Source organism: Sturnira hondurensis, unplaced genomic scaffold, assembly GCF_014824575.4.
Source record: "Sturnira hondurensis isolate 20B ecotype Veracruz unplaced genomic scaffold, ASM1482457v3 Scaffold0014615, whole genome shotgun sequence".
In the NCBI taxonomy this organism is placed as follows: Eukaryota; Metazoa; Chordata; class Mammalia; order Chiroptera; family Phyllostomidae; genus Sturnira; species Sturnira hondurensis.
The window spans coordinates 2,114,691-2,142,453 of NW_028087246.1; the positions used below are offsets into that span (position 1 = coordinate 2,114,691).

Consider the following 27,763-nt stretch of genomic DNA (forward strand, 5'->3'; position numbering starts at 1 on the left):
ACAACTGTATCAGGTAGTATACATCTTCCCCTATATCACATTCACTTTCTGAAGGTGAATGTTTTTGGAATCACAGTGCTTGAGCACCCCAGGTACTATCAATATTCTGCCTGGAATTGTCTGACTAGACAGGGTTCCAACTCAGTACTCGGTGCCGAAGGGCTGACTTGCTAAAACCATTATGTTAATATGGGCTCCCAAAAGCAAAGCCTGAGATAAAGTCTCTTGAAAGTATGATTTATTGCGAGAATTCTCTCAGGAGGAGGAGGGTAAGGGATACAGGATACCATGGAGGAGAGAGCTAAGCAAGGATATGGTCATGGCTGGACAATAGCTCTAGCCTGAGTCCCTGGAGGACATGGGAACCTGAGTCACCGCATATAGTTGTTTCAACCTTGGGGATGGGAACCAACCCCCAGGCCAAAGAGATGTAACGTTCAGGTGATTATGGATCTATTTTCCCAAAGCAATACATTGGGGAGAGGTGGCATGGGCAGCCCAGATCATAGCAGGATGGGGATAAGAAATCTGGCAGAAAGTAGCGTAATGTTTCAGGGTGCCAAGAGCATGCACTGTAGCAGTGCAGTGTTCTAATTTGTTTCATGAATAGCGAAGACCTTTTTGAAATTCTTCATAAATTCCTCCAGGTTTAAGTGTAATTTCTCACACTACAAGAAAAAACAGAGAAAAATAATGATACTCACTAACATTGTCATTAGACACTTTGCAATTGACAATGATTAGGACTCTTAACCAGGTTAAGTTTAAAAGCACATGCAGCTAAGGTTAACTTGTTTCCTAAGAGCATGATTACTTCTTGATGACTAGATAGAAATGGGAACTCTTTACTACTCTTGAGGACTCTTACTTCTTAGGTTTGGGTTGTCTCTTTAAGTCAGAGTTAGAAAAGTAACCTAAGATCTTAGAAACAATCAAATATCACAGTTGTCTAAGTACAACCAGTGGTCTTCCTTTCACGTTGACACTTCTATTCCCCTGTTAACTATATGAGGAATCAATTGCAAAAGACTTTGCATTCTGGGACTTTTGAGAGGTCTCATTAAGTATGATTGGGGAGAGGTAAGAGGAATAATGTGACTTTAGGATGCAGTCTCCTTACTAGGTGTGAGGGAAGAAGGATGTGATTGTTCTCAATCGGCACCTGTTGCCTTTAGTGAAACTCTCAAGGGGTTCTGGATGCAGGCACACCTTCTGACTCATAGTTCTTCTCTTTGGTGAGCTTGAACCTTAATGTAAAAATGCACTTGCTTCCTGAACTCTTGCTCATCCTGGCTCATCATAAAACATGAGGGAAACTCTAAAAAGTCCCAGAACCAGGAACTGAGAGCAGGGAGACTCAAGGAAAGAAAATGCAACAAATGCATGAGAGCCACTTACGCTGGGGTCCTGAAAAAATTTGTCCATGGCGTCCTTAAAACCTTTCACTTTGCGGTAATTTTCCTTGATTAGTTTCTTCTTGATTATGTCCAACTTCCTAAGTTTCCTTAGGTATTGAGAAGCTGTTGTGACCTGGTGAAAAATATATCAGTAGCAATCAATAGCAGAGTTTGGACAGAGTTCAGTGTCTTCTGTGGATTCCCATCAAATCCAGCAGAAATCCAAGGTGACAACAAAGTAGCTCATGCTCTCCCTCCCTGGAGAGCTAAGAGTAACAGATCATAAATCCACAAGTGCCCATGTCAAGGTCAGGTAATATTATAGTGGCTTGTATTGGTGTTTTTTCATTGTTACTCACATAATTTCCACGTGGAATATTTGGGAAAATGTTGCTCTCTAAATGGTGATATACCTTTAAGAGCAGGAACTCACATTTCTGCAAAAGAAGGAGGCAGTGAATGAAAAACAGCTTGGAGAGAATGAGCCCCTAGGCATGCCCAGACACATATAAGAAGTCCACATCAGTCTTCTGGAAGTTTCCCCAAACTGGTATTGCTCTTGACACTAACAGGTAATGAGTGTTTTTTCCCTACATGGGGTTTCTGGTATTCCGTGTGGCTGGGACACATTCAGAAGACCAGGCATCATTTGACACCCTTCCCCTCATCCTGTGACTGACTGACTTCTTACATGTGAACAGAACAGAAAAAGGCTTGAGGTCAAATACAACTCACCAGCTTCTCGTGCTTCATCTGCTTTTCCAAGACCTCAGATTCCCTGTAACACTGCAGACTTTGGGAAGAATATTCTATTGTGCAGAAGGTACAATTCCAACCATTCCTGAGATGTCAGATATAATGAGAAAGGGCAAAGCAAGAAACAGCCACCATCACTAACTGCCACTGATCTCTTTAAGGAATGGCCAGTAGGCACAGACTGGGGGTGAAGGGGACATCTTCAGGGCTCCCCAGAATTCTCATGTGATACCCATAGAGGATAACCACAGGGGATGCATGGGTCGAAGGCTGAGTCACGGTGGGTAGAGGGCTCTTCTCTCTGCATCTGAGCTGCTGGGAGCACAAGGAGCCTTGACCATCAACCTGAGAACCAGACGCTGGACTTTAACCCATGGGGACCTTAGGCCTTCTTCATCCAGTTGGAATACAGTGAAATGAGATAAAGAGGCCATGTTTTGTTCCTTTTCTGAATAAGCCCAGCATACAAACAATTGGCATCACCACCCCCATTAAAAGGAGTCTGTACTGGAAAAGTTCTGGAAAGGATAGTAGCAGTGTGTTGGCCAAGAACCCAGCCTCTGGCCCCTCCTCTCTAGAGGAGAGAAGAGAACAATACATCTTTGTTGCTAGCTTTTTTCAATAGCTCCCAGGATCATGCTGTTGGACCCTATACATTAAGCCCCACTCTGTCCCCATCAGGAAACAAGGTAAATCCCAAAGGCGGAGGGTATATGGCAGGAGGATTGGTCTATAACAGCAGATGAAGGGCTGCATCTCACAAACCTCCTTGAGTCCACAGGTGGGAGGTGACAATCCCCATGAAAGAAGCTTTGACAATTTTCACAGCAGAAGAGCTTTCCTCCATCCTGGCAGATCTTACATTTGTCTGAGTTTTCCTCCTAGAAGACAAAATAATGTCCACATTCCCATGGGCTCCTGATGACAAGCACTGTGGGAATCTAGGGCTCATGGTCTTTGTGTGAACCTGCAGGGATGCTTATGTGTTTCTCTGAGCTGTGAAGGGACAGCAAGGAGTGGGGGTTTCAGAAGAAGAATTCTTGGTCTACTGTGAAGTTCAGAAAGAAGGTCCTGTGTGATGAGAGTGGAGATGTTTTTTTTAAAAATAAATCCAGAGATCCACGACAAAAGAAAAAAGCAAACAAAATATAACCAGAGACATTGAAATTAAGAACAAACTTTACACTGGTCAGAATGGTCATCATAAACAAAGCAACAAACAGCAAGTGTTGGAGAGGTTGTGGGGAAAAGGGGACCCTAGTTACTGCTGGTGGGTACAACCACTGTGGAAAGCAGTATGGAATTTTCTAAGAAAACTAAAAATGAATATGCCCTTTGAGTCAGGAATTCCACTGCTGGGAGTATATCCTAAGAACTCTGAAACACCAATCCAAAAGAACCTATGCACCCCAATGTTCATAGCAGCACAATTTACAATAGCCAAGAGTTGGAAGCAAGCTAGGTGCACATCAGTAAGTGAATGGATCAAAAAAACTATGCTACATTTACAGACTGGAATTCTATGCAGCAGAAAGAAAGAAGGAGCTTCTACTCTTTGCAAGAGCATGGATGGAACTGGAAAGCATTATGCTGAGTGAAATAAGCCAGGTGTTGAAAGACAAATACCATATGATCTCACCTTTAACAGGAAGCTAAACAACGAAACAAACAAGCAAGCTAAATATAACCAAAGACACTGAAATACAGAACAGGCTGACAGGGAGCAGAGGGGAGAGGGGAGAAGGGATGGAATTTCAGGGGAAAAGGGGAAGGATTCACAGGAACAAGTATAAAGGACACATGAACAAACACTAACAAGTGTGGAAATTGGAGGGAGGTCGGGAGAACTGGGGAGGGGTTGGTTGGGATGAAAGTAAAAGACAGAAAACTGTACTTGAACAACAATTTAAAAAAAGAAATTAAGAACAAACTAACAATATCAGAAGGGAGTGGAGAGAGGTCAATGAGGAAAGGGTTTTCAGGAACTACTATAAATGATGCATGAAGAAAACCAAGGGGGAGGGTGGAAGCAAGGAACAGAGATGGGTTTGGCTGAGGTCAGGGGAAAGTGCTGGGGAGAAAATGCAGAAAACTAATTGAACAACAATAAATAATTAAAAAAAACAAACAAAACAAAAATTATAGATCCTAACACAGAAAGACAGGCAACAAAACAAGAGGATGATTTCATGGGAATTGGAATCATCTTATTACCTTCCAGAAAAATCAAGTTTCTGAAACACAGTGATAAATCCTTATGCCTATACAGAATGCCTGAAATGAATCACGGAAACGTGGTATGCTGGGGAATCAATAAGGTGGAATAAACTTCCTGTTTTCTGGGCTGGAGGCTCCCCCTGAGGGGAAGGGCCTGGTAGGGGTTTCTGCACTGTGAATTCTGGGCCGGGAGGGCCTCTGGCCCTGTGACATTGCCTTTGGGTTGGAAAGAGTATGGACACAAATGACCATGTCTTGCCAGGGAAGATGGAACTCTTTGATTCTGGAAGCCTGAAGAAGATGCCCCATGACTCAGTGTGGCATGTATACTGTGGGGCCTCCTTCTCTGAGTGTCCAGGGAGTGTGGCAAGTGCTTTGTGCTGTAAACAGAATGGGGAGCTCTCTCTCAACCTACACACAATCAACAAAAACTGGATTTCTTACCACTCTCAATAGGTGTCTTTTAACCAGATTTAATTTCACTTGGAGAAGATAAAATTTGATAATATTCTCATCCAAATCTTGACTGTTATTCATTAAACCCAAATTAATTTGCACAGCAGATATGAAGATATACTGTGTTATATACAAACATGTGTATCTGTGACAATAACCTGGCCCGTGACTGAGCTTTTTGTTAATGAAGAAAACACAGTGTAAGGCATAATATTAAAGCTCAATGTCTGGTGCTGCTGTGACGTCTGGTGACATTGAGATGGTCTTAGATAGCTTACCTACACATTCCTTTCCCTACTTTATTTTCCTGGATAAGGTCCTACAGCTAAATAGTGTCCCTGGTCAAGGAACAACCACTGATCCTGTCCACCCTGGAATATCATGTTTCAGTTCCTTGTGAGTCATGGAATCTTTGACACAAGCCATCCACAACCTCCGACAAAAGCCAGGGGGCCACCTCACACTCTGTAGCCCCTCGTTGTCCACTTGGTTCCTAAGGGTGATTTCTGTAAGGCCTGTGTGTCTGGCGCTGACCTCCTTTCTCAATTTGGGAGTAGATGTGACTAGTAACACCTGTCCATCCAACTGTCTTGTGACAGATGTTATTACTTGCCATCCCCCCAGATTTCCAGTGGATCTCTCTCTCTCATCAGTAGGGTGAAGAAGGGAGTCATTAAAGCAGAAACCCACTTGAAAAAATGAAAACCAGCATTTACAGAAGAAGGACGAACTTTTAGGAAGTATATAAGCTCGAGATCGCTTTCCTGCTTCTGTCTCCTGAGAGAATCAAGAAGTTTGAGAGCCGCTTGAAGGTTGTTCTCTCCCAGATAGAAGCATCCTGTCTATCCCTTGGTCTGTTGGAGAAATTCTTCCCCTCCTGTGACCATCTGAGGTGACGCAAATGAGGTTGGCTTGGGGACTGGCCCTCCCCATTGATGAGTGCTGGGTGGGGAGGAAGTGGGCTGTTGAAGAGCAGGAGGAGGCAGGAATGACAGCATCCACTTTTCTCTATTGTGACCCTTTCTGCTTTCTCCAAACACGTGTGGTCTGTGCCATCTTCCTCCTGGGGTTACTTCCTTAACTCACTGATGTCTGATGTTACCTTCAGTTTCTCTCCTCCAACATTTAGAAAGAATACTCCAGGTTACATTTTCAGCCATTTGGTTGGCCCCAGATGGCCAAATCACTGTCAAAGCCATAGTTACATTGCTATGTCTCTAGTTCCCCCGTGTCCATCTTGCCTCCTGCCTTTGTGCATATCCCTGTGCTCACCCAGCATCTCTGCCTGGGCCCTAAATCACCCTCCAAATGTATCCAGTCAAAACATAATGTATTCTCATTCCCCAGCCCACCACATGTTCTTTCCTGGTGCTTCCTTCTCATAAAACATACACCTCCAACCACAAACATGAGAATCCATTCTGAGTCCATATTCTTTCTCATGTCCTAAATCCAATGTATCTCCATTTCTTCTCACAGTACAATATAAGGTTTTTTTTTTTTTTTTTTGCTGTTGTTGTTAACTCCATTGTCCCCCTAGGGTTCAATGCAAAGAGGGAAGCTGAGACCCTAAAGAATGATTCCAACTTAATACATAAAAGAGGGGGCTATTTCTCAAACTCTGTATTATACCTCTAGTAACAACACACAAAGATCAGAAAAGTCCTTCTTGAAAGCATTGGGCAGAGTAATTTCAAACATAACTATGTTATTTTTCTGAATTTAGAAAATAATAAAGAATGAAAAGTCACTAAGAATCATTCTGAACCTTCTTCTGGGATTTTGGGTGAAAAGTCTTACCAGAATCAAGTGTCTGGTCATTTGTTTTATATCCAAATACGAGAAAGGGCAAGTGCCAAATGACATCTTGCCAAGAGCTGCCATTCAGAGTTCTGGGAGAATCCTGAATCACGTGCCCAGTGGGGGCTGAGACTGCTCCAGCATGGAAGCCTGGGGACAGTTTCTTTATCCTCACTGTAGGGACTCACAGAGTACCGTCATCACTCTGCAGAAAGTGGCCACCCTCTTCTCAGAAAAACAAAGAAATAATTAATGTAAACAGTGCATAAAAATCTTGCATCCATACATTTTAATCAAGACCAGCTGGTATTTCTTTGGCTGTTGTCTGTTAGCCCAGCTATACATTTAAATTGTCTAAGGAGGGTATATGAAATAATAATGTCCTGGTCCCAATGTGAGAGATTCTGATAATTTTTTTTGGGTTGGGCTTAGGCATTGGCATTCTCTTTAAATCATAAAATGAGTAACTTGTATATGAAAATCATCTGAAGACTGTTAAACAATTGTAATGTCCAAGTGATAACTTAGAATGGTTAAATCCAACTTTTGTGTAGAGTGGGATTGGAGCAATGTTATTTTCCAAAGGACTTCAGGTGATTCCAGTACAGCCTAAATTATATTTAGCCTGAGGCAGTGTGATTTTTAATGTGGGGAATCTTATAAGTCATTGCTGAATTGGCCTGTAATATCTACCCTAGAAAACATTATTATTAACAGGAGTGAAGGTACTCTTGCTGGAACAGTTGCCTTCTCCTCCTGACAGACTCTTGGCTACTGGGAGTATGACAGAACCCTCTGGATTGCCATCTCTTATTGAGGGCCCTGGGAACCACGCACATGTCCCAGAGAGGTCCAACAGCTCCTGCAGCTCTTCCAGGACACCACCCAAATGGTTAAATGAATCCTAGGTCCTCTGTACTCCAATTCTTCTTCCAGAGGGTCACCCCCTCTCCATTCATCCACACCCCAAGATGGCACCTGGCTGACTTTTCACACAAACTGACCTCTGCACACTACACTCGCAGTGCTTTTGTACCTTCAGTAGATTGACTTTGCCTCCTTCCCTTCAGGCAGCCTCAGCTTCTATCTCACCCAGGGCAGAGAGGACATAGACTAGTGTGACCCACTGGAAACTGACCTGAGAAATGGTCATGTCACAGCCTGTCTCTTGGGTACTCTAGGGTCCCTGCTCCCCAGTAGTTATGTTTACATGGTAGGTAATTGAACTTGAAAGAATCCTTGAGCTCAGGGATATTATTTCAGTATTATCTGTGGACATTGGACATTTCTATGCACTCAGGAACTGTATGTTGAATGAATGAGTAAATAAATGAGTATTGTTTCACTTAGGAAAAGAGAATACTTGTTATCTTTTTAGCAATATTAGCATATAATAAATGGTTGTTCTGGCTGATTATTTCAGATTACATGACAACACACAGCAGCTGTCACCTGGAAGTGTAAGTGGCCCTCACCAGGAAATAGGAAGCTGTCATGTGGTGTCAAAAGTGACATTCAATTTCCAGAAACCAGGGTCTCTATCAACAAGAGAAGTTCTGAGAGGTACAGAGGACCCACTGAGGTAGTAATGTGTTCTGAGTTCTGCCATTAGGTCAGTTTGATTCTTTATAAAAAAACAAAAACACAAAATTGATGGGAAATTGAACCTTTTCGATGCAGTGTTGCACCCACTGATAATGATAGAACCTGGGGGTTGGAAGTTGCTAGCTCCTTCAAGTAATCCAGATAAAGTGACTCTATATCCATGGAGAATGGTAGAGACTTTAAAGTAGTCACTGACTAGATCCAACATTAATTTCTCTTTACTAAACCCACTGGGTGAAATGTCCTAATGTCTGAGAGTTCAAAAGACCCAGAACCTCAGGTAATGTAAAGGCCTGGGCCTCACATTCCCAGTGCTAGATGAAGTCCCAGTGGCCAGCTCTGTGTAAGTTAACATAGAGTTCTGTGAATGTCCACGGTGGCTATTTCTACCTGAAGTGTGTGAGAATGGCACTTCACACCTTCCCCTCATTCTCAAGTTCTCATTCATAACCAATGTTGTAAAAACTACCACTTTGTCCTGACTCTGCATTCATATTATGTACATGTTTGTTGCCTACATAGCCTTCTCCCACAGAAGAAGAAATAACTTTCTTTTTGTGTGTGTGTGTGTTTATTTTTTTATTTATTTTTTAAAATATTTTTTAATTTAATTTTTGTTCAAGTACACCTTTCTGTCTTATATTCCCAACCCTGCCTTCCCCCTGACCCATGCTCCCAGCCTCCCTCCCATTTCTGCCCCCACCCTTAGTTATTGTCCATGTTTCCTTTATACTTGTCCATGTGAGTCCATCCCCTTTTCCCCTATGATTCTCTCCCCTCTCCCCTCTGGACCCTGTCAGCCTGTTCCATATTTGAGTGTCATTGGTCATATTTTCCTTGCTTGTTTGTTTTGTTTAGATTCCTCTTAACGGTGAGATCATATGGTATTTGTCTTTTACCGCCTGGATTATTTTGCTCAGCATAATGCTTTCCAGTTCCATCCATGATGTTGCAAAGGGTAGTAGTTCCTTCTTCCTTTCTGCAGCATAGAATTCCATTGTGTAAATGTACCATAGTTTTTTAATCCAGTCATTTACCGATGGGCATCTAGGTTGCTTCCAACTCTTGGCTATCGTGAATTGTGCTGCTACAAAGATCGGGGTACATAGGTTCTTTTGGATTGGTGTTTCAGGGTTCTTAGGATATAATCCCAGCAGTGGAATTGCTGGGTCAAAAGGCACATTCATTTTTAGTTTTCTTAGAAAATTCCATACTATTTTCCATAGTGGTTGTACCAGTCTGCAATCCCACCAACAGTGAACAAGGGTCCCCTTATCCCCACAACCTCTCCAGCACTTGTTGTTTGTTTCTTTGTTTATGATGGCCATTCTGACTGGTGTAAAGTGGTATCTCATTTTGGTTTTAATTTGCATCTCTCTGATAGCTAGATATTGAGCATCTTTTCATGTGTCTCTGGATCCTTTGTATGTCCTCCTTGGAGAAATGTCTGTTCAAGTCCTCTGCCCATTTTTTAATCGGGTTGCTTGTCTTCTTTGAGTGAAATTGAGTGAGTTCTTTGTATATTTTGGAGATTAAACCTTTGTCTGAGGTATCATTGGCAAATATGTTTTCCCAAGCTGTTGCTTCTCTTTGTATCTTGATACTGTTTTCCTTAGCCATGCAGAAGCTTTTAATTTTGATGAGATCCCATTTGTTTATTCTTTCCTTTATGTCCCTTGCTCTAGGGGACGTATCAGTAAAAATATTGCTGCGTGGAATATCTGAGATTTTCTTGCCAATGCTCTCCTCTAGGGCTTTAATGGTTTCACGGCTTATATTTAAGTCTTTTATCCACCTTGAATTTATTTTGGTGTATGGTGTAAGTTGGTGCTCAAGTTTCATTTTTTTGCATGTAGCTGTCCAGTTCTCCCAACACCATTTGTTGAAAAGGCTGTCTTTACTCCATTTTATGTTATTGCCCCCTTTGTCGAATATTAATTGACTGTAGAGAGTTGGGTTTATTTCTGGGCTCTCTGTTCTATTCCATTGGTCTATGTGCCTGTTTTTGTGCCAGTACCAGGCTGTTTTGATTACAGTGGCCTTGTAATACAGTTTGATATCAGGTATTGTGATCCCTCCTACTTTGTTCTTCTTTCTCAAAATTGCAGCAGCTATTCGGGGTCTTTTCTGGTTCCATATAAATTTTTGAAGTGTTTGTTCTATGTCTGTGAAATACGCCATTGGTACTTTAATAGGTATTGCATTGAATCTGTAAATTGCTTTGGGTAGTATGGACATTTTGATGATGTTAATTCTTCCAATCCATGAACACGGTATATGTTTCCATTTATTTGTGTCTTCCTTGATTTCTTTCTTCAGTGTTGTGTAGTTTTCTGCATACAGGTCTTTTACCTCCTTGGTTAGGTTTATTCCCAGATATTTAATTTTTGTTTTTGCTATATCGAATGGGATTTTTTTCCTGATTTCTGCTTCCTCTGCTTCATTGTTGGTATACAAAAATGCCTTTGATTTCGGATATTGACTTTGTATCCCGCTGTTTTGCCAAATTCATTTATTAGTTTGAGCAGTTTTTTGGTAGAGGCTATAGGGTTTTCCATGAACACTATCATGTCATCTGCAAAGAATGACAGTTTTATTTCCTCTTTTCTGATTTGGATGCCTTTTATTTCCTTTTCTTGTCTGATCGCCGTGGCTAGAACTTCTAATACTATATTGAATAGAAGTGGTGAAAGTGGGCAACCTTGTCTTTTTCCTGATCTTAGTGGAAAAGCTTTTAGTTTTTGTCCATTGAGTATGATGTTGGCTGTAGGTCTTTTATATATGGTCTTTAGAAATAACTTTCACAGGTAGAAAGGAGGCCTGCACAGAGCCTGAGGTGGACCTAAAGGAGGGAACCAAAGTAGACAATTTTCCAGGTCTGTCCCTCACTTGAACTACGTCTATCTCCCAAGGGTTCCTCCCCAACAGCACCATCCTCATGAAAAATTTGCCAATAATTTCGGCTTGAGAAGGAATTTTGTTTGTCTCTGTGTGTATTTTATTGAAGGATGAGAGTATGTAAGTAATTAGAGAAGAAATATGCTCTTAGTTTCCTCTCTCATGAAGTAGTATGTGGTTTCATATCTGTTTCAAGATACATGATCTCCTAGATGGGTTCATCTTGATTATGGGAAGCAAACTTTTTGTTCATTAGATTTCATTACAGTTAGAAAATAGTAACTTTTATCAAAAAAATCTGGGATTGACTTGATGATGACTGCATGACCTTATTAAAAATGTTTTATGTGTTCCATAGTCATGTTTGCTTTTACAACTTTGACAACTTTACAACATTTACATGTAGAGCTAAAACTCAGCTATATAAGATCTACTTTGATGGTTCCTTATCCTCCTCATCTGAAATGGTTATAATCCAGGATAACCTTGCATAAAACCTAATGTTCAAAGGAGCAACACTGAAGGCATTCCAAATACACACACACATGCATACATACATACATAGGCTCATAAATAAAATAAAGATACAGGAGAGTATAAAAAAGCAAAGTTAATTATGCAACTGAGAAAGCAAAAAAGATCTAGTACATATATAATCGGTTATGAATAAGAATTTGTATAAAGTAATAATCACCTTTTTTTTGCTTTCACGTGTAATGGGAGGTGTCTGGAGATATCCAAGCTGAAAGAAAAACATCCAAGTTGATGCTTAGCCTGTGTTTAAGTTTTGTGAGACTGGCATTCCAACCTTCTTATAAATATTTCTATGCAAATGTCCAACTGTCATCTCAAAGCCCAGCTGTCTAATTGAGGAATCACCTCCGTCTCCTCACCTGTTTTTCTAGATCTATCCACAGAACCCAGAAATATGTCATGGAAACTTTTTTCTTGCTTTGGGGCTTTCCAAAAAAACTTTTCAGAGGTTATCCTTCACCATCTCTTTGGCACCTCTCACCCCCTCTGCATTCCCACCAGTGCCACTCAGACCTGCCTCCTCACACCTGGGCTACATAACCGACATGCACAGGTCCCACACCTACAGAGTGTCACTCCCTCTGTACAATGTTGGGCACATAAAGGACAAACCCTAGAGGGGTCTACAGAGACAAAGGGAATGCATGGAGGGATAAGAATAAGACAGTGTGAGAAGTGCCTTACTCCAGAGTTCAGGGGACCCAGGGAGAGGGGTGACCAGGGCAGGTCAGTCAATAGTGACATTCAGACGGGAGTGACAAGGAAGCTGAGCCTTACAGGTTGACTATATGTTTCTTGGGCTGAAAGACAGTGAAGTCAGTGTAAGTCCCCACGTCGTCGGAAATACTGTTTTAAATATGTCATATCAAACCTCAGGAGAATCCCTGGTTCTGCACTGTCCATGTTACAAGTTCAAACTCTTTAGCCTGACATTTAAAGGGTCAGGCTAAACAACCCCAATTGATGGATTATGCTGTATCCCACACAATCCATCTACCTCAACTCACAGAGTCATGGTGACTGTGGTTTGGTGTTTACACCAGTCTTTCTCTGGAGTGTGTTCTGCCCACTTGTTTGACTATAGACAATCTTCTTTCTTTTACTGCCTAAAGTTGTCTGCAAGCACCTGGATCAGAACAACTTTTCTTTCCCTCAAGGTCCTGCAGCCACCCTGAAAGAACCCCTTTGACAAATGGATGGGTTCCCTTGTACTGAGATGTGAGTGTGGGGCACCTCTTCCTGTGAAAAGAATAAAGTCTGGGGACTGAAGGCTCCTGCCATAAGTCACCATATACTGGGTGAACACATAGTGACCTCATCTTTGACCACAACAAAGAAAGTCACACCTCCTGCCCCTCTCAGTGAAATACCTTTATCAGCTCTTTTAGGGTTTTTCCACCACAGGTCAGGCTGATCTTCCAGTTACATGCTTGGTAGCCTCCTCTGACTTCAAATTCCCTGGGGGTGAGCCAGTTTCCATCTTCAGTTCTTATGCACTTCCTCGTGGCTCCTGTAAGATCAGGTAGGTTGATCCTGACACCTCTTTGTCCTCAGTGCTCAGAGGTTGGCCTCCCCACACTTTGGATGTGATGTCACCCATCTGGGTTCAAGATCAATAGCAGGAGTGTGTGGCCTCATCTTCCATAGCTCAGAAACCCCAAATCTAGCTTTTAAGTTCCCTCCAAAGAGATTTGCTGCTTTGAATTAAAATCTCAAGTGGGGGCCCTGCAGCTCACAGTGGCACTAAGGCAACATCCATGTCCTGTGTTACAACAATTTTCTCTGAGTCTACTGTCATTATTGAGCAGATATTTTTCCATCCTTGAAATCATGGGTAGCTGATACTAAAATAATTGTGAAATATTAATCAGTAGAAAATGTAACGGATATGTAAAAGACTGTCATATACTTAACAACAGAATCATTAGATAAAAGGAAATTAAACCACAATCAAATTCTACAGTCTAAGCACTAGGGTGGTCACTACAAAACAGACAGACAATAACAAGTGTTGGTAAGAATGCAGAGGGACTGGAACCCTCAGATTTCGCTGGTGAGAATTAAACTGGTGCAATCATTTAAAAATATTTTGTTTTATACCTCAATAAGATAAACATAGAATTACCACATAATCCTGCAGTTACACTGCAGGGTATATACTAAAAAGCATCTTAAAGATAGGTTCACAAAAAAATTTCACACAAAACAGTAATATTCATGTCAGCTAAAGAATGAGAAAACACTAACTGAAGGATAAATGCAATATTGTATGTCCATATTATGGCTCACATATGACAATAAAAATAGTGACATATAAGATATGGCACTGTATGAATGAATCCTCAGAACTTCATGCTAAGTGAAGGAACCAGTGAGAGAAAGGCAGATGTTACATGAGTCAATTGAGATAAAATGCTTAAATAGGCTGATGCATATATAGAACATAGGTTAATCATTGCTTAGTGTGGGCCATGAGCTGGGGTGGGAATGGGCACTGGCAGCTGAGAGGCATTGAGTTTCCTTTAGTGGGGACTAAATGTTCTAAAATTATTATTATTTTTTCAATTTCCCCAGGGATTTATTAATTTTTTATTTAATTATTTTTCAAGTACAGTTTTCTGTCTATTACTCCCATTCGCTCCCACTCCTCGTGCTCCCCTCCTCCCTCCCATTTCCACCCTTCTCAGTTGTTGTCCTTGTATCCTTTATATATGTTCCTCTAAATCCCTCCCCTATTTCCCCTGAAATTCCCTCCCCTCTCCCCTCTGGTCACTGTCAGCCTGTTCTCTATTTCAGTGTCTTTGGTTATATTCAGCTTGCTTGTTTGTTTTGTTTAGATTCCTCTTAACGGTGAGATCATATGGTATTTGTCCTTCAACACCTGGCTTATTTCCTTCAGTATAATGCTTTCCAGTTCCACCCATGATGTTGCAAAGGGTAGTAGTTCCTTCTTCCTTTCTGCAGCATAGAATTCCATTGTGTAAATGTACCATGGTTTTTTGATGCATTCATTTACTGACAGGCACGTAGCTTGCTTCCAGCTCTTGGCTATTGTAAATTGTGCTGCTACGAACATTGGGGTGCATAGGTTCTTTGGGATTGGTGTTTTAGGGTTCTTAGGACACAATCCTAGCAGTGGAATTGCTGGGTCAAAAGGCAGGTCCAATTTTAGTTTTCTGAGAAAATGCCATACTGTTTTCCATAATGGTTGTACCAGTCTGCAATCCCACCAACAGTGGACCAGAGTCCTCTTTACTCTAAACGTTGAATTACACATATGTGAGTTATATCTCAGGGAAGTTTTTTATAAAGCAGTTATGATAAAGCATTTATTCATATTAGTGCTTTTATAGCCATATCAAAAATAATCTGAACCCTGGCTGGTATAACTCAGTGGCTTGAGCATGGACCTGCGAACCAAAGGGTTCCTGGTTCTATTCCCAGTCAGGGCACATGCCTGGGTTGCAGGCCAGTTGCCTAGTAGGGGATGCATGTGAGGCAACCACACATTGATGTTTCTCTCCTTCTCTTTCTCCCTCCCTTCCCTTCTCTCTAAATAAAAATAAATAAAATCTTAATAATCTGATATGAAGTTCATCATATAGAACAGAAGCTTTAAGTGTTATAATGTTAAAATCACAAAACACTTTATATTCATGTATAAAAGAACTCACAAAGTCACAGCAGGAGGCAGGCTTGTAATTATTTTCCATTTCTTAGATGGGAAGTTTCAGGCTCAGGGAGGTCCCAGTCTTCACACTGTCACTCTCAGCAGAGCTGAGGCTGGGATCAGGTTTTCTGTTCTAAACTCTGTGGTCTCCTCCCTACGTCTAACACCCTGTCCTGGTGGTGATTACCCAGATGGGATACAAAATGTGAACGTGGGGGCTGACGGCCTCTTCCCTGTTATATCTGATTCAGTGTAGAAAATGCAGTATTTTCCACCCAGAGACTGACAATCCTGCACTTGTCTTTGGTTCTTTGGGCATCCTCACGGGCACTGCCACATGGGGGTGAGCACTTAATATCCACCACTGCTTACACTGTAAAAATATCATCTTAGGGACCACTTCCTTCTACTTTTAACTCACAGTGGGGCCTCAATTTCTTGAATGACAGGAAATTCACATGGGTTATTCCATCACTTCATGTAATACCTTCAGAGAGGGGTTGACAATTAAAGTAAACCTCGAAACCTACCTTGTTCCAATTTTCTCTTAATTAACAGCCCTCTCATGTCCCCACAGGTCACACGAAGTATTTGAGCACCAAACTTCACAGACACACCCGGCTGCTGTCTTGCCCCTGAAAGAGATTTGTCATTCTGTCTCAATTAACAATTGTACATGGAGCACTTCCTACCATGTAGTTACTGTTTCCACAAAGTCATAGGGGTACTAAGGAAACTTTATCCTACAAATCTCCAGAGTTTCAGAGTCTTTCTTTCAGTGACATTTTTGATACATAACCACAGAAAGTCTACCTCACTACAGTTCTCAAACCCTCCACAGCCAGAATGATTCAACAGAGACACTCACGGAAGTCAGTATAGCTGTCTTAGCTCCCCATGAGGTCAGCCCCCTGATTCTTATGTGACAGTGACACTGCTGTCCTGGTAGAAGGGAGCTCTGCAGCTGGGCTATTTCCCTGCACTTAGGTCATTGGAGGCAAAGTCCTAGACTGTACCTGCCTCTTCCTGTGTAAGCCCTGACTCATGACCATAGAGGACAGTGATGGGGTGACCTAATGGAGATGCTATCTGCCTCCTGTTTGTTTCACTGCTTTGCCTTATTTGTCCCCCAATCAGCTTTCTCCAAGCTTGAAAGGGGGACTCAGGAAGCTCTAGACTATCTGCAAATTGCCTGGGTGTCTGGACCATTTGTAGTCTGACAATGGGTGCCCTTTATCAAAAACTATATCTAATGATCTGATCATCTAAGTCTATGACCTCATCTTCCCTTGTCCACACACTTCTCTTTTACGGCTACCATTATGGTAGGCTAATCCTCAGAGCCTACTGAAGGATAATCTTCTGTAAATGGAGCAGGGAGAATAGTATATCTACATGCTGAGCCCCAGAGGCCTTATTTATGTCATATGCAGAAATTAAACAGTCCAAACTATATATCAGATACCAATCCGATGGCTGTCAGAGCGGAGGGAGGATAAAGGGACTGGATGAAAGAAGGGGAGGGGATTACCTAACGAACATACAAGCGTAACACATAGACACACACAACAGTGTGGTGAGGGCCAGAGGGAAGGAGGATGGGTGCTGGGTGGTGGTGGATAAAGGCGGGAAATGGGGACATCTGTAATAGTGTCAGCAATAAAAATAAAGTTAAAAAAAAGGAAACACATTTCAGATTCTGGGGATTGCACATGGATGTCTCTGTTTTTGCTGGTGTAAAATTTTCAAGAACTGAAAAGGTCTCTAATGTATGTCATGGGGATCTGCATCATTAGACAAAAGTCTCCCTCACAGATCTTCCCTACATAACCACATACCAATTTTTGGCGTCTGCCGAGGTGGCTGAGGGGATCGGTAAATCACACACATAATCTCATCACAGAATCTTTCTGTGACTGAATACTCTGATTATTCTTTACTTCTGAGGTTCCAGCAAAAAGTCATTAACCACATTCTTGGTCATTCTGCAGAGCACACTTACCTGGCAGTGAATTTCAACTTTAGCCTCTTTTGCAACCTGAGTAAGCTAAGAAAATTCCACATCATCAAGTCCTGATTCCTTTTCTTTTTAAGAAAAACAGTTTTCCCCTCAGTTTATCTGTTTTATATCACATTTTATTCTAAGCAGCAAAAAAGGACGCTGCTGCATTCTTATCACCTAGGAATTTCTACAAAGTTCTGCTTTCCACATATCTGCAGAACAGGGTTTCCCTCTGCTTTCGGTCATTTTATAGTAAGAATCTTCAACCAGTTCCCAAACACATGTTTTTTATTTCCTTCTGACCCTCACCAGTCACACCAGTTACCTCCATATTTGTGCTGTCAGAATGATTTTCATTTTCTCTGAGACAACATAGGTTTTCTTTCCCGTGTCCTTCTCTCCTTCTGAGTCCTCTCTAAGTCTGCTGCATCCACATGTCTAAGGACAAATTGCTCAAGGCAATCTAGGCTTTTACAAATCGTTCTACTGAAATTCTTCCAGCCTCTGCTCACTGCACAAAGACACTGACAGATTTTTAGGATTGTTTTATAGCCACAAGGCACTTATCAGAGCCAACTCTGTATTATTTCTATATTTCCACCATAACAATTTACTGCAAATAATGACTTAAAACAACATAAATTTATCATATTACAATTAATGTCAATATGCATTCTGGCAATGCCTCACTGGGATAAAATCAATTTTTTAGCAGCCCTTCATTCTTTTCTGGAGGCTGCAGGGAGATAATCTGCTTCCTTCATTTTTCCTGCTTCCGAAGGTCCCCCAGAGTCCCCCATCCCTCCTCCCTCTGCAGAGCCAGCGATATGGCACCTCTCTCACTGGTCCCCCAGAGTCACTTCTTCCTCTCTCCACAGCCAAGAAAGGCTCTCCATTTTCCAGGGCTATCGAGTACATTGGCATCACCCAGGTAATCCAGGAAAATCTACCCCATTTCAAGGTCCCTAGTTTAATCACATCTTTCAAGTTCACCTGCCATATGAGCTAACAGATTACAGGTACAGGGATTAGGACATAGACATCTTTGATGAGACATTATTCTGCTTAATTCAATGTTGTAAATAATAATGATGATGAAACTCTAGTGTTTAAAACTAATTTCTCACATTAAAAGTAAGTAAAATTTGATTCACTCTTACTTCTTCTTTTCTTGGGTTTTTCTAAAGCAGACTTGTTTTCAAGATCCATAAGACCTGGAAAATAACAGATGGTGGTGAGAAAACAGAAATGAATAAAGAAAAGTTACAGGTCTTAGGAATGGTTCATACTGCAGAAGACCTGAGTATATGAGTACAAGGATGTCTGATTTCTTGAGAAATAAGAGTCTGGAATGGGCCCTGGGTCTTGTTTAATTTCTCAACATGACTTTGAAATATACCTTAAATGCTTCTGTACTTTGGTTTATGCAGGTATTGTAACAGGTATTCCATCCTGTCCAGGTCTTAAGATTGTTGTGAGATGTCAGTGCCCCCTCAGCTGGGTCCCCAAAGAGCAGGCCTATTCAGTATATTGGTGTCACCCAGGTAGCTTTTATTTGCATACAAATGCACTTGTGCCATTGATCTTTTATACCAATCAGCAGCCCACCAAAATGCATTATATTTGTTCTGTACCATAAAATCCCAACAAATTACTACTTTTTATTTAAAGAAAAAAACAAGAATACCTGAATAAAGCCATTGTAACAGAGAAAGCTATTAGTTATCTTTGCTCTTAGGTTTCTTCCAATTGCCTATTGCCTAAATAGGTATGTTTTCAATGTCCACAGGATTTGGAAGCAAAGAAAACACCGCCAATCTTCTGTAACTGAGAGAGTGGTAAATCTTATGACTCTTCACATTGTTGAAGGATTTGGGACATAAAGATGTGGTGATGATCATTTCTGTCTCTTCTCCTCTAAAGGAAGGAGATTGCTACAAAATGAAACAAAGACTCACAATCCTTTATCCCATATGCAGAATAAAAGACGTCTTGAAAACCAATAGTTTTTCACAGGTTTGCAGCTAAGTCACTTGGCAGGGAAGTTGGACTTAGCTGTCAGGAGTCCATATAGAATCTATAACTTATCACACATGGTATGAATTCACACAATTCGTTGCAAAAACATTGATAAATTTGAGAATAAGATTTTGCCCCAGGCCCTGCTGGGGTCTTTTTTAACATACAGGATATAAATCACAGCATATTTCTAAAATAATAAAACATTACTATTTTACATTTGCATTCAGAGGTTTTGAATTAAGGTAACACTCCATGTGATTGTGTAGAGATCCTGAAAACCTCATAGATACAGGGAACAAACTAATCGCTCCCCAATGATGAAATCAGGGAGCAATCGTTATCTGCCCTAATTTTGAGGCTGTTGTAAACATAAATAGATATTCTTTTTGGCAAAGCCATGTTCAAACATCACTATATAGGCCAATGTCATGTTGGGGGTCATCTGTCAACAGCTATAAATGGAACTTAATAGTCATAACCAAAAACTTGTTTTTGTGTCCATAACTAAAAAATAATTAGTGTCTGTTGAATTATGAACAGGTCTGTGACAGAACTGAGCAATAGCTGACTGTCCAGCTGTCTCTGATCTGTACAGAACAGGTGCTGAGTATGTGAACATCACTAGGTGATCCAGTACTAGGGGGATGGCATGTCTCTGAGCATGAAGTAAGTAAGGACACATGGCCGTCCTGCTAGCGCCATCTTGTTAAGCCTGAATTTAAGTGCTTTCTTTCTTTGCAGTCTTATTTACTTTTGTATTTATTGGATTGATTGGGGTGACATTGGTTAATAAAATTATTTAAGATTCAGGTGTATGGTTCTATAATGCATCATCTGCACCTTGGGTTGTGCATTCACCACCCCAAGCCAAGTCTCCTCCCATCACCATTTACCCTCCTTCACTCTCTTCTTCATCTCCCCACCCTACTTTCACCTCGTGATCACGATACCATTTTATTTGTCTATGTATGAGTTTTTTCTTTTCTTTTTTTATTCTCCTTTTTTTCTGCTTAAACCCTTTTTTCACCCAGCCCCCTCCCCCCCTCCCATCTGACTCCTGTCATTTTTTTCTCTGTATCTATGAGTCTGTTTCTATTTTGTTTGTTAGTTAATTTTGTTCTTTTCAGTCTTCACAGTGGCCACATGAGAACAAGGCAGGAGTGCTCTCCCTCATGTGAGGTGTGCTCAGAGGAACAGGAGCCCTGACCTCAGGCTCCTGCCATCCTGAAGCCCAGCGATGGTGGTCCTTACCCTCCTGGTCAGCACCACTTCTCACTGCAGAGGTCCCAGCTTCTGGGCACTTTTCCTCTTTTTTGAAACCCAAAGATGCCTCAGGAGTTCTCACTGCAGAAAGAGCAAATGTTCCTTGAAGATCTCAGTGTGTGACAAGGAACTCAATGGAAAAAGTTGGGGAGCTCTGAAAACACAGGGTAGCTTGTCCCTCCCACAATCCCCCATGATCTGCCTTTTGTATTCACGTGACCTGTAGGTCAGTACTTTGTCATCCCTGTCCCCTGAGCCTGGGGTGGAGATATTTCTCTCTCAAGGGATCCTCTGCCTTTTCTGGGCCCTGTGCATTCTGCACTGCATTCTCTTCCTTCTTTTTCATGTAACTTTATGGATTTGTGTTTCTTTCTGTAACTGTGTTAATTATTAGCTCTGCTGCTTTCCTAAGGTGGCCTTACAGATTTGGCATTGAAGAAGGCAGATCTGTCACTTGGCTGCTTCCCAGGATGACTTTGTGAAACAGAGCCCTGCCTCTCCCCTTAAACTCTACTGTGTTCGGGGCATTGACCTCTTTGGGTTTCTTTTTGGTCATAGACACTAACCTAATGATTAGACAAGTTAAAATATGAACTATCTTAAATTAAAATAAATTTGTATTTTACTAGAAAAGGTATAGCAAAGAATTATAAGGATTTTTTTTTTTGCAGAAAACGCTGCTCATTTGTAACCATGAAAAGTTGTTATTTGCTCCTACCTCTTTTGCAAGGTCTGTTTCCAGATGTAGAAGACTTACTTAAGTTCATAGACTCTACAAAGTAAGAGGAAGAAAACAGTTATGTGTTAGCAATAGTCTTACATAATCTATGATAACTCAGAGAACAGATAGGGTTTGTGATCATGTCAATTTTAAAATGAGCATTTTCCTCTTTCCTTGAACTGAACCCAGTTCTGGTGCCCACAGTCAAAATACCGGGTTCCTGACAGGCTTCCCTCTTTACTTCTATATGTGAATTTGTAAATGACCTTGAAACATTACCTCCAGTTTCCTCATCTTCAGTTTCCTCATCTGTAATACTGAAATAACCTAGTTATCCTGTCTATATCCCTGTAAAGGCATTTGTGAAAACAAAATGAACCTATTTTCACAATAGCACTGTGAAAAATCAAAATGTATGCCAATAGTGTAAGTATCATTTGAGTTTGAGAGGTACTTGGTTGGAGCCACTTTTTCCATCAGTAACAAAATAGCAGCACCAGTGACTCTATGAAGACTTTCCAAGTTTTGAACTAATGAGAATATTGTTAAGAAATTGTGAAATACTATGTTTACTACTCTCTGTAGAATATAAAACATGTTGATAGTGATCAAGTATATTTTTCAACTCTTTAGCTATAATCGATATGACAGTGTATAGCAATAAAGACCATTATTTACCAATGTAGTCTATTATTGCTATGTTGTCATCAGGTCAATTGATTGGACAATAGTTCATAATGTCCTTTTTCCCTCATTCATATTCCAAAAGGGTCATACATTAAATGCTCAAAGTGATGCCCTACAAGTAATTGAATCAATGCACATGGAGAATGTCAGAATAAGGTTTGTTGTGAGACAGGGCTCTGGATTTGGATTCTGGATTTTGTTGTCCAGAAATATATCTTATCTGGTGCATTTTAGAGTCATGAATAGGTGACTTCTTTGTCTTTCCTGTTTTCCTCAGTTCTAAGAAGTCAAGGTTATTGATCCCTGCACAGAAGAATAGGATTTGATGGGTGTCTCAGTGTGTGGCCAAGGAACCAATTCAGCAGGAAATTCTCTAATATACTTGGAAATATCTTGAAAACCCATGTATATCATGGCCTTCTCATAGGCCACCTGCACTGCTCTTCTAGGTCATCTGCCTTGTAGGTTATTGATTCTCCTTTCCCTGTCCCCAGAACAGAGACAATCCATTGCTTTGTTTGAAACTGACCTTTGTACACTTCTCTCTCCTTCTCCTCCTACCCCTTCAATTGTCATTCCACAATGTATTCATCGGCTGTTTCTTTGTAAGCAGGCCTTGGATATCTTGTGTTGAAGGTAGAGAAACTCCTATACACTGTGGTACCTTTTGAATCATTTGCAAGGCTGAGAAATCATCTTTTCCTGTGTCTGACCCATAGACCTATGTTGGGACCACCTTTCAGTGCAGTTTGCCTACACTGAGACACAAGTCCGAAAGTACACTTTCTAAAAACTGAAGCAAACTTATGTTATACATTGATAGATATAATGAGCTATCAGAACAAAAGTATTACTTGCAATATTGTTCTTTTGTTATGTCAAGATGAGGGAATATTTTTATTTGTTTTTAGAATCTTGACTTAGTATGTTTTCCTAAGTAGACATGATTCCAATATCCTCTGAGGAAGTAGGAATGGAAAACCAATCGACAATTTGTATGCTGAAGCACTACAGATCTAATGGTTACTCATGCTGTGCACAGGATTGAGAAAACCACATTTTGGTAACTGTTTTGAGCTCTGGGTTTGCAAAGGAATCAACACAGCATCCGGCATGCTAGTCTTGTCTTTCCCTTTTTCTCCAGGAGACTTTGTGGAAGACCTTGAAACATTTCTGTGATTGTGTTTCCTCATCTAGAAACCAGAGTACCACTGTCCATCCTGCTTACACCTCAGGTTTGCTGTAAAGGAAAAAGTAAGACACTCTTTGCAAAGGTCCTTTGAAAAGTTACTATATGTTCATAACTTCCTGAAGAACTCTTTCAAACACAATCCTTTGGGTGTCAAAATACCTTATCCATTTCTGCTAACACTAGATAACTGAAGGAATTGGCCCTTGACACTATTCAAAGTTTGTGGCCTGATGACAGTATGACCTTCCAATAAAGATATACTTTGCATTCTTTTCTCTATAGAAACCACTGTAAAAATCTAACCAACACTTTATAGTCATAGACTTAGTTTTGAAACAAATTCATTACTTTGCTAGCCTATTTCTACTATATAATCAATAGATAGATGCATAGGTTGATTAATAGGACTTATAAATAAATAGGCCCCATTTTCAACAAACATAAACATAATGAATTCTTATCTCCTTGCACATTCCCAAAAGGTTCAGTAAAATAAATGCAGAGAATGAGATTCCAAGATGAACTGGATCCATAGTGCAGCATGAACTCAGAACATGGCCCAGGACAGAGTTGCTCTGAATTCAGGTCCTGCAGCCAAGCCTTGAGCTCCCACCTCCTTACCTGGTTTTCTTTTCAGTGCTGAGGTGGAAGCTTTGGGAGGCTGTTCTCTGTCTCTACGTTCCACAGAGTCCTCACTGCTGGTCACTGCACAGAGGACAAAAACCGCTTACAGTTTCAGGGAGGTGCCAAGGAGCCCTGGATAGGAAACCTCATGACAAGAGCACAAGGAAGACCTAGAAGCTAAGTTAACTCAGATCCCCCTGGTTTGTGCCCTAACATGTGTGGCCTGCGGGTTGCTCCAGGTCCTCCTCAGAAGGCATGAGATTCAGGCACAGGGAGCAGCTGTGCCCACTCTGCAGCGATTCTTACCCCACAGTCACCCTGTCTCCTACTTCCACCCTCACTCTACATTCTACCTCTTACCTTTTCCCTTACTTCCACCCCGATTCTATCTCTCTCTTTCATTCTTATTTTAATTCTTCACTTTCCTCTTGGTTTAGCCTATTTTTGCTGCTTTTCTTTCTGGTGATGGTATGCCTTTATATATTTTCTTGTCTTCCTGTGTCTTCTTTAAAATCTCCTTTCATGAATATCTTGGCTCTCTGAATTATTTGGCTTGAACATAGAAGATACTTTCTGACATCAACACCTAAATGTATCTTTTCTTTTTTTTATGTTTTTCCAATTACAGGGCACATTTTTTCTGTTGAACTTGCTACATAAGGCACTGATTTCCTCCCTTCCCTACCTCTAACCCAAGCCACCAGGACAGCCTCCATAGACCATATGATGTACTTCAGACCCCTACCTGCTACTATGATTCACATCACACATTCTTCCAGTCAATCTTGCCTATTATATCAAATGCCTGGTTAAAGTTAGTCCTTGCCTGGGCTTCCCATTGATCTCCTGAATTAAAAAATGATTTTTCCTTCATTATATCCACAAGATCTACAGAGCAAGAATCGATCAGTTTCCATGGTGGGGTAGCTCTGCTCCTGAACTTAATTACAATTAATGAAGAAATTTGTTTGTCTCCCCAAAGGGATTGAGCACCCTCACTACAGTTAAACCCTTCTCTTTGTAATCCCACTGGGTTCTATTTTTTTTAACTTATATTTCTAGTTTTCAAAGTAGCAGCCTATTTTTATCTGAGAGGGTTCCAGGGCCAGTTTGACCACTGTGGACACCTCGCCTTCTCAGTGGTGTCAGGAGCAGCCCACTGTGCCCTCTTTGGGTGACTGTCTCCTCCAATCAGACAATGCTTGGTCCTCTCCCTGCCAGTTCTTCACTCATTGTCCTTTACTCACTTCAACACAGTAATCTTTGTGTCCCTCTCCCCATTTTTTATTTATTCATATTCATTTTCCTCTGTGTCTTTGTCTCCTTATACTATTTCTCTACATTTTTATCATTGCCCCCCAGGGCCAACAGGGTCTCAGGAAAAGCAAAGAGGTGCCCAGGACACAAGATGTCCCGACGGTGAGCTCCTCCTTATGAGTGTCCCAGGTTCTTCCTGCCTCACCCTAGACCTGGTCCTGCTGCCTCACCCAGTTTCTTAGTTTATCCATTCTAAGTTATATTTCCTACTTTCCCTTATTTTCTTTCTGTTTCTTTATTATTTTTTGACCCATAAACCCCTCATCTATGTCAACTTTGTCTTTCTTTGTAATTTCTTCCTGTCTAGCACTCCAGTCATCACTGCAGTTTCCCTGTGCCTTTACCCACTCTGTAGGGCCCTCCACCTGCCAGTTCCCCTCCACACTCATTCTGCTCAGCCACTCAGCCTTACCTACTGGCTCAAACTCTTGGGCACGTTGTTCAATTGCTTGTTGGATTTTTAATGCGTTGTTGTCACTGACTGTACTTGTATTCATCTCATTTTGGTCATCTGTTTCAGAGAGGTACTCTGAGAGTCTATTATCACGTGGAGCTGTACCTAGATCATGTATAATTCATAGATATTTTATTTGCTTTCTTTATCAATCCGAGTCCAACCAGAAAATAGAAACTTCTCTGAGCTTCTAGACCAGAAGGACTTTAATCCAATTGATCAGGATACAGCCAATGGAAGAACTGAGAATTCCAACCCAAAAATAGTGAATAGGAAGCTATGGGAGGAATCAAGGGTGAGATCATGTGCCAAGGCTGTTGAGTAGCTAGAAAAGGGATCATGTTTGCCTGCTTGGTGGAAGATAGAGTCATCAGAGTTGCTGCTACTGCCAGAATTGTTGCCCAAGACAGTGAATGGGAAACACCAAGCTTCTCCCTTGCTCCCACTCTCCAGTATCTGGCTAGTGTGACCCAGGTTAGGAACCCAGCAGGAAGAAGTAGCCAGTGAGCTGTCAAGCAAGTCTGCATGTGCCTGTGGCCAGAGACAAAGGGCAGATTGGAGGAAGAAACAATAAGGTCCTGGATACACTACTCAGGACCAGCACATCCTCTTCCCTACACTGAAGCTCCTTCACTCATTACTGATTCCATCGACCCATTCCACTCTTTTCCCACCAACCTCAATACTGTTCGAATGGAAAAAATTTTATCAGCACAACTTCCATTATTTTATCTACTGCTCTTTTCCTAAACAAAGTACTTTATGTTAAGATGATTTAAAATTTAATCCCGACAATTTTAACATAGAACATTGGCCCTGGTACATGTTTTATGTTACATCCAAGTTCCTTGGAGCCTCCTCTTGGGGTTGGGGGCATCAGACATCGTGTTATCCATGCCTGCTCATGTCACAGTCAACCGATCCTGCTAGGTCAGACTCTTGGGTGTATTATTTACTTGTGGTTTGTTGCACATTATCTGGGTTATAATGTCATTCTTCCACCCAACACCCCCACCCCCACATTAAATTCCTTCTCTGGTCATTGCTAGTCACAATTCCTTCCTCTCAACCCTTCCTGCTCCCACCAGCTGCACTGGTAGAAGAACTGCTAAGAATATGCTTTGATGAGTGTCGGATGCGTGTTAAGTGTTAACTGTTTTACTAAATGTAATTTACTAGGAGTATCATGGTGCCTTTTAAAAATCACTCTGTGTTTATTTTACAAAAACTGCTAATTTATAATATCCTTTATGAAATAACGCATCTCACACAAGCTACAGAATTATACCCCCCATGGTGCAGGAAGTTCCCTGAGTCTCCTCCTTGTCATTTATTTCCAAAGAAGAGTTGGGGAATAAAGACATAAATTTATTATACACTAGTGTGATATAAGGATGGGGGAAACTGTGGTCCTCAATTTATTTTCTTGGGCCTGAGGTTGGTATTGCTTTGACCACTCCTCCACAGCCGGGGGATAATTAAATTCAACATGGACATCTGTGAGAAAAGAAAACCCTACAGTTTACTGTATAGATAACAGTTTAGACTCTGGTCCAATATTAATAATAATGATCATAACCATAACAATATTAAGAATCCTTGGAACACTGATGAAAACTCATGCATGATTGTGAAATCTTACATGATATAACTTGTCACCCTGTGAGGGAGGTACTACTATCACTTCCATTTCATAGATGATGACACTGAGTGACAAAGAGGGGAGGTCATTTCCCCAAAGTCTCAGGGCAGAATTGGAAGCCAGCTGTGGGTCACCAGACCTCCTGCTCTGACATTGCCCTGCAGCAGAATTTGATCCCTAGTCTCAGTGGTTGAACTTGCACAAGTAGCCCGAGTCTCCAAGGTGATTCTATGTCTTCTGAAAAACACAGATGACATACCATCGTTTTAACTGTTTCAGTAGATTAAATAAAGTATGGCCTATATTACTATAAGTGATATGGTGACTGACCAGATAATTAACTTTTCAGGATTCATGTCTTTAATTTATCATATTTTAAATATTTTAACAATGTTAGTAAGTATGTTATAGACTGAGGAAATGTTAAGAGTTGTAAACAGTGGTTATTGGTTGTTAAAGTTTCAAGTCTTTCTTCAGAGGCCCATCTGGTATTTTTGACCAGTGTC

At 41.1% G+C, this 27,763-nt stretch overlaps 1 protein-coding gene across 1 annotated transcript in view; it reads right to left on the reverse strand.

The window, feature by feature from the left end:
* Positions 1 to 225: 225 nt before the first annotated feature.
* Positions 226 to 27,763, reverse strand: part of LOC118999167 (nuclear body protein SP140-like) — a 35,481-nt gene continuing 7,943 nt past the window's right edge. The window contains exons 5-17 of the mRNA XM_037063567.1: positions 25,574 to 25,720; positions 23,842 to 23,925; positions 21,339 to 21,392; positions 20,609 to 20,701; positions 18,496 to 18,549; positions 15,864 to 15,968; positions 13,034 to 13,173; positions 11,824 to 11,871; positions 2,919 to 3,034; positions 2,133 to 2,238; positions 1,757 to 1,834; positions 1,399 to 1,530; positions 226 to 668 (exon numbers count right to left, since the gene is read on the reverse strand). Coding sequence (XP_036919462.1) covers positions 591 to 668; positions 1,399 to 1,530; positions 1,757 to 1,834; positions 2,133 to 2,238; positions 2,919 to 3,034; positions 11,824 to 11,871; positions 13,034 to 13,173; positions 15,864 to 15,968; positions 18,496 to 18,549; positions 20,609 to 20,701; positions 21,339 to 21,392; positions 23,842 to 23,925; positions 25,574 to 25,720 — 1,235 coding nt within the window. The 3' untranslated portion in view covers positions 226 to 590. The remainder of the gene's footprint in view (positions 669 to 1,398; positions 1,531 to 1,756; positions 1,835 to 2,132; positions 2,239 to 2,918; positions 3,035 to 11,823; positions 11,872 to 13,033; positions 13,174 to 15,863; positions 15,969 to 18,495; positions 18,550 to 20,608; positions 20,702 to 21,338; positions 21,393 to 23,841; positions 23,926 to 25,573; positions 25,721 to 27,763) is intronic.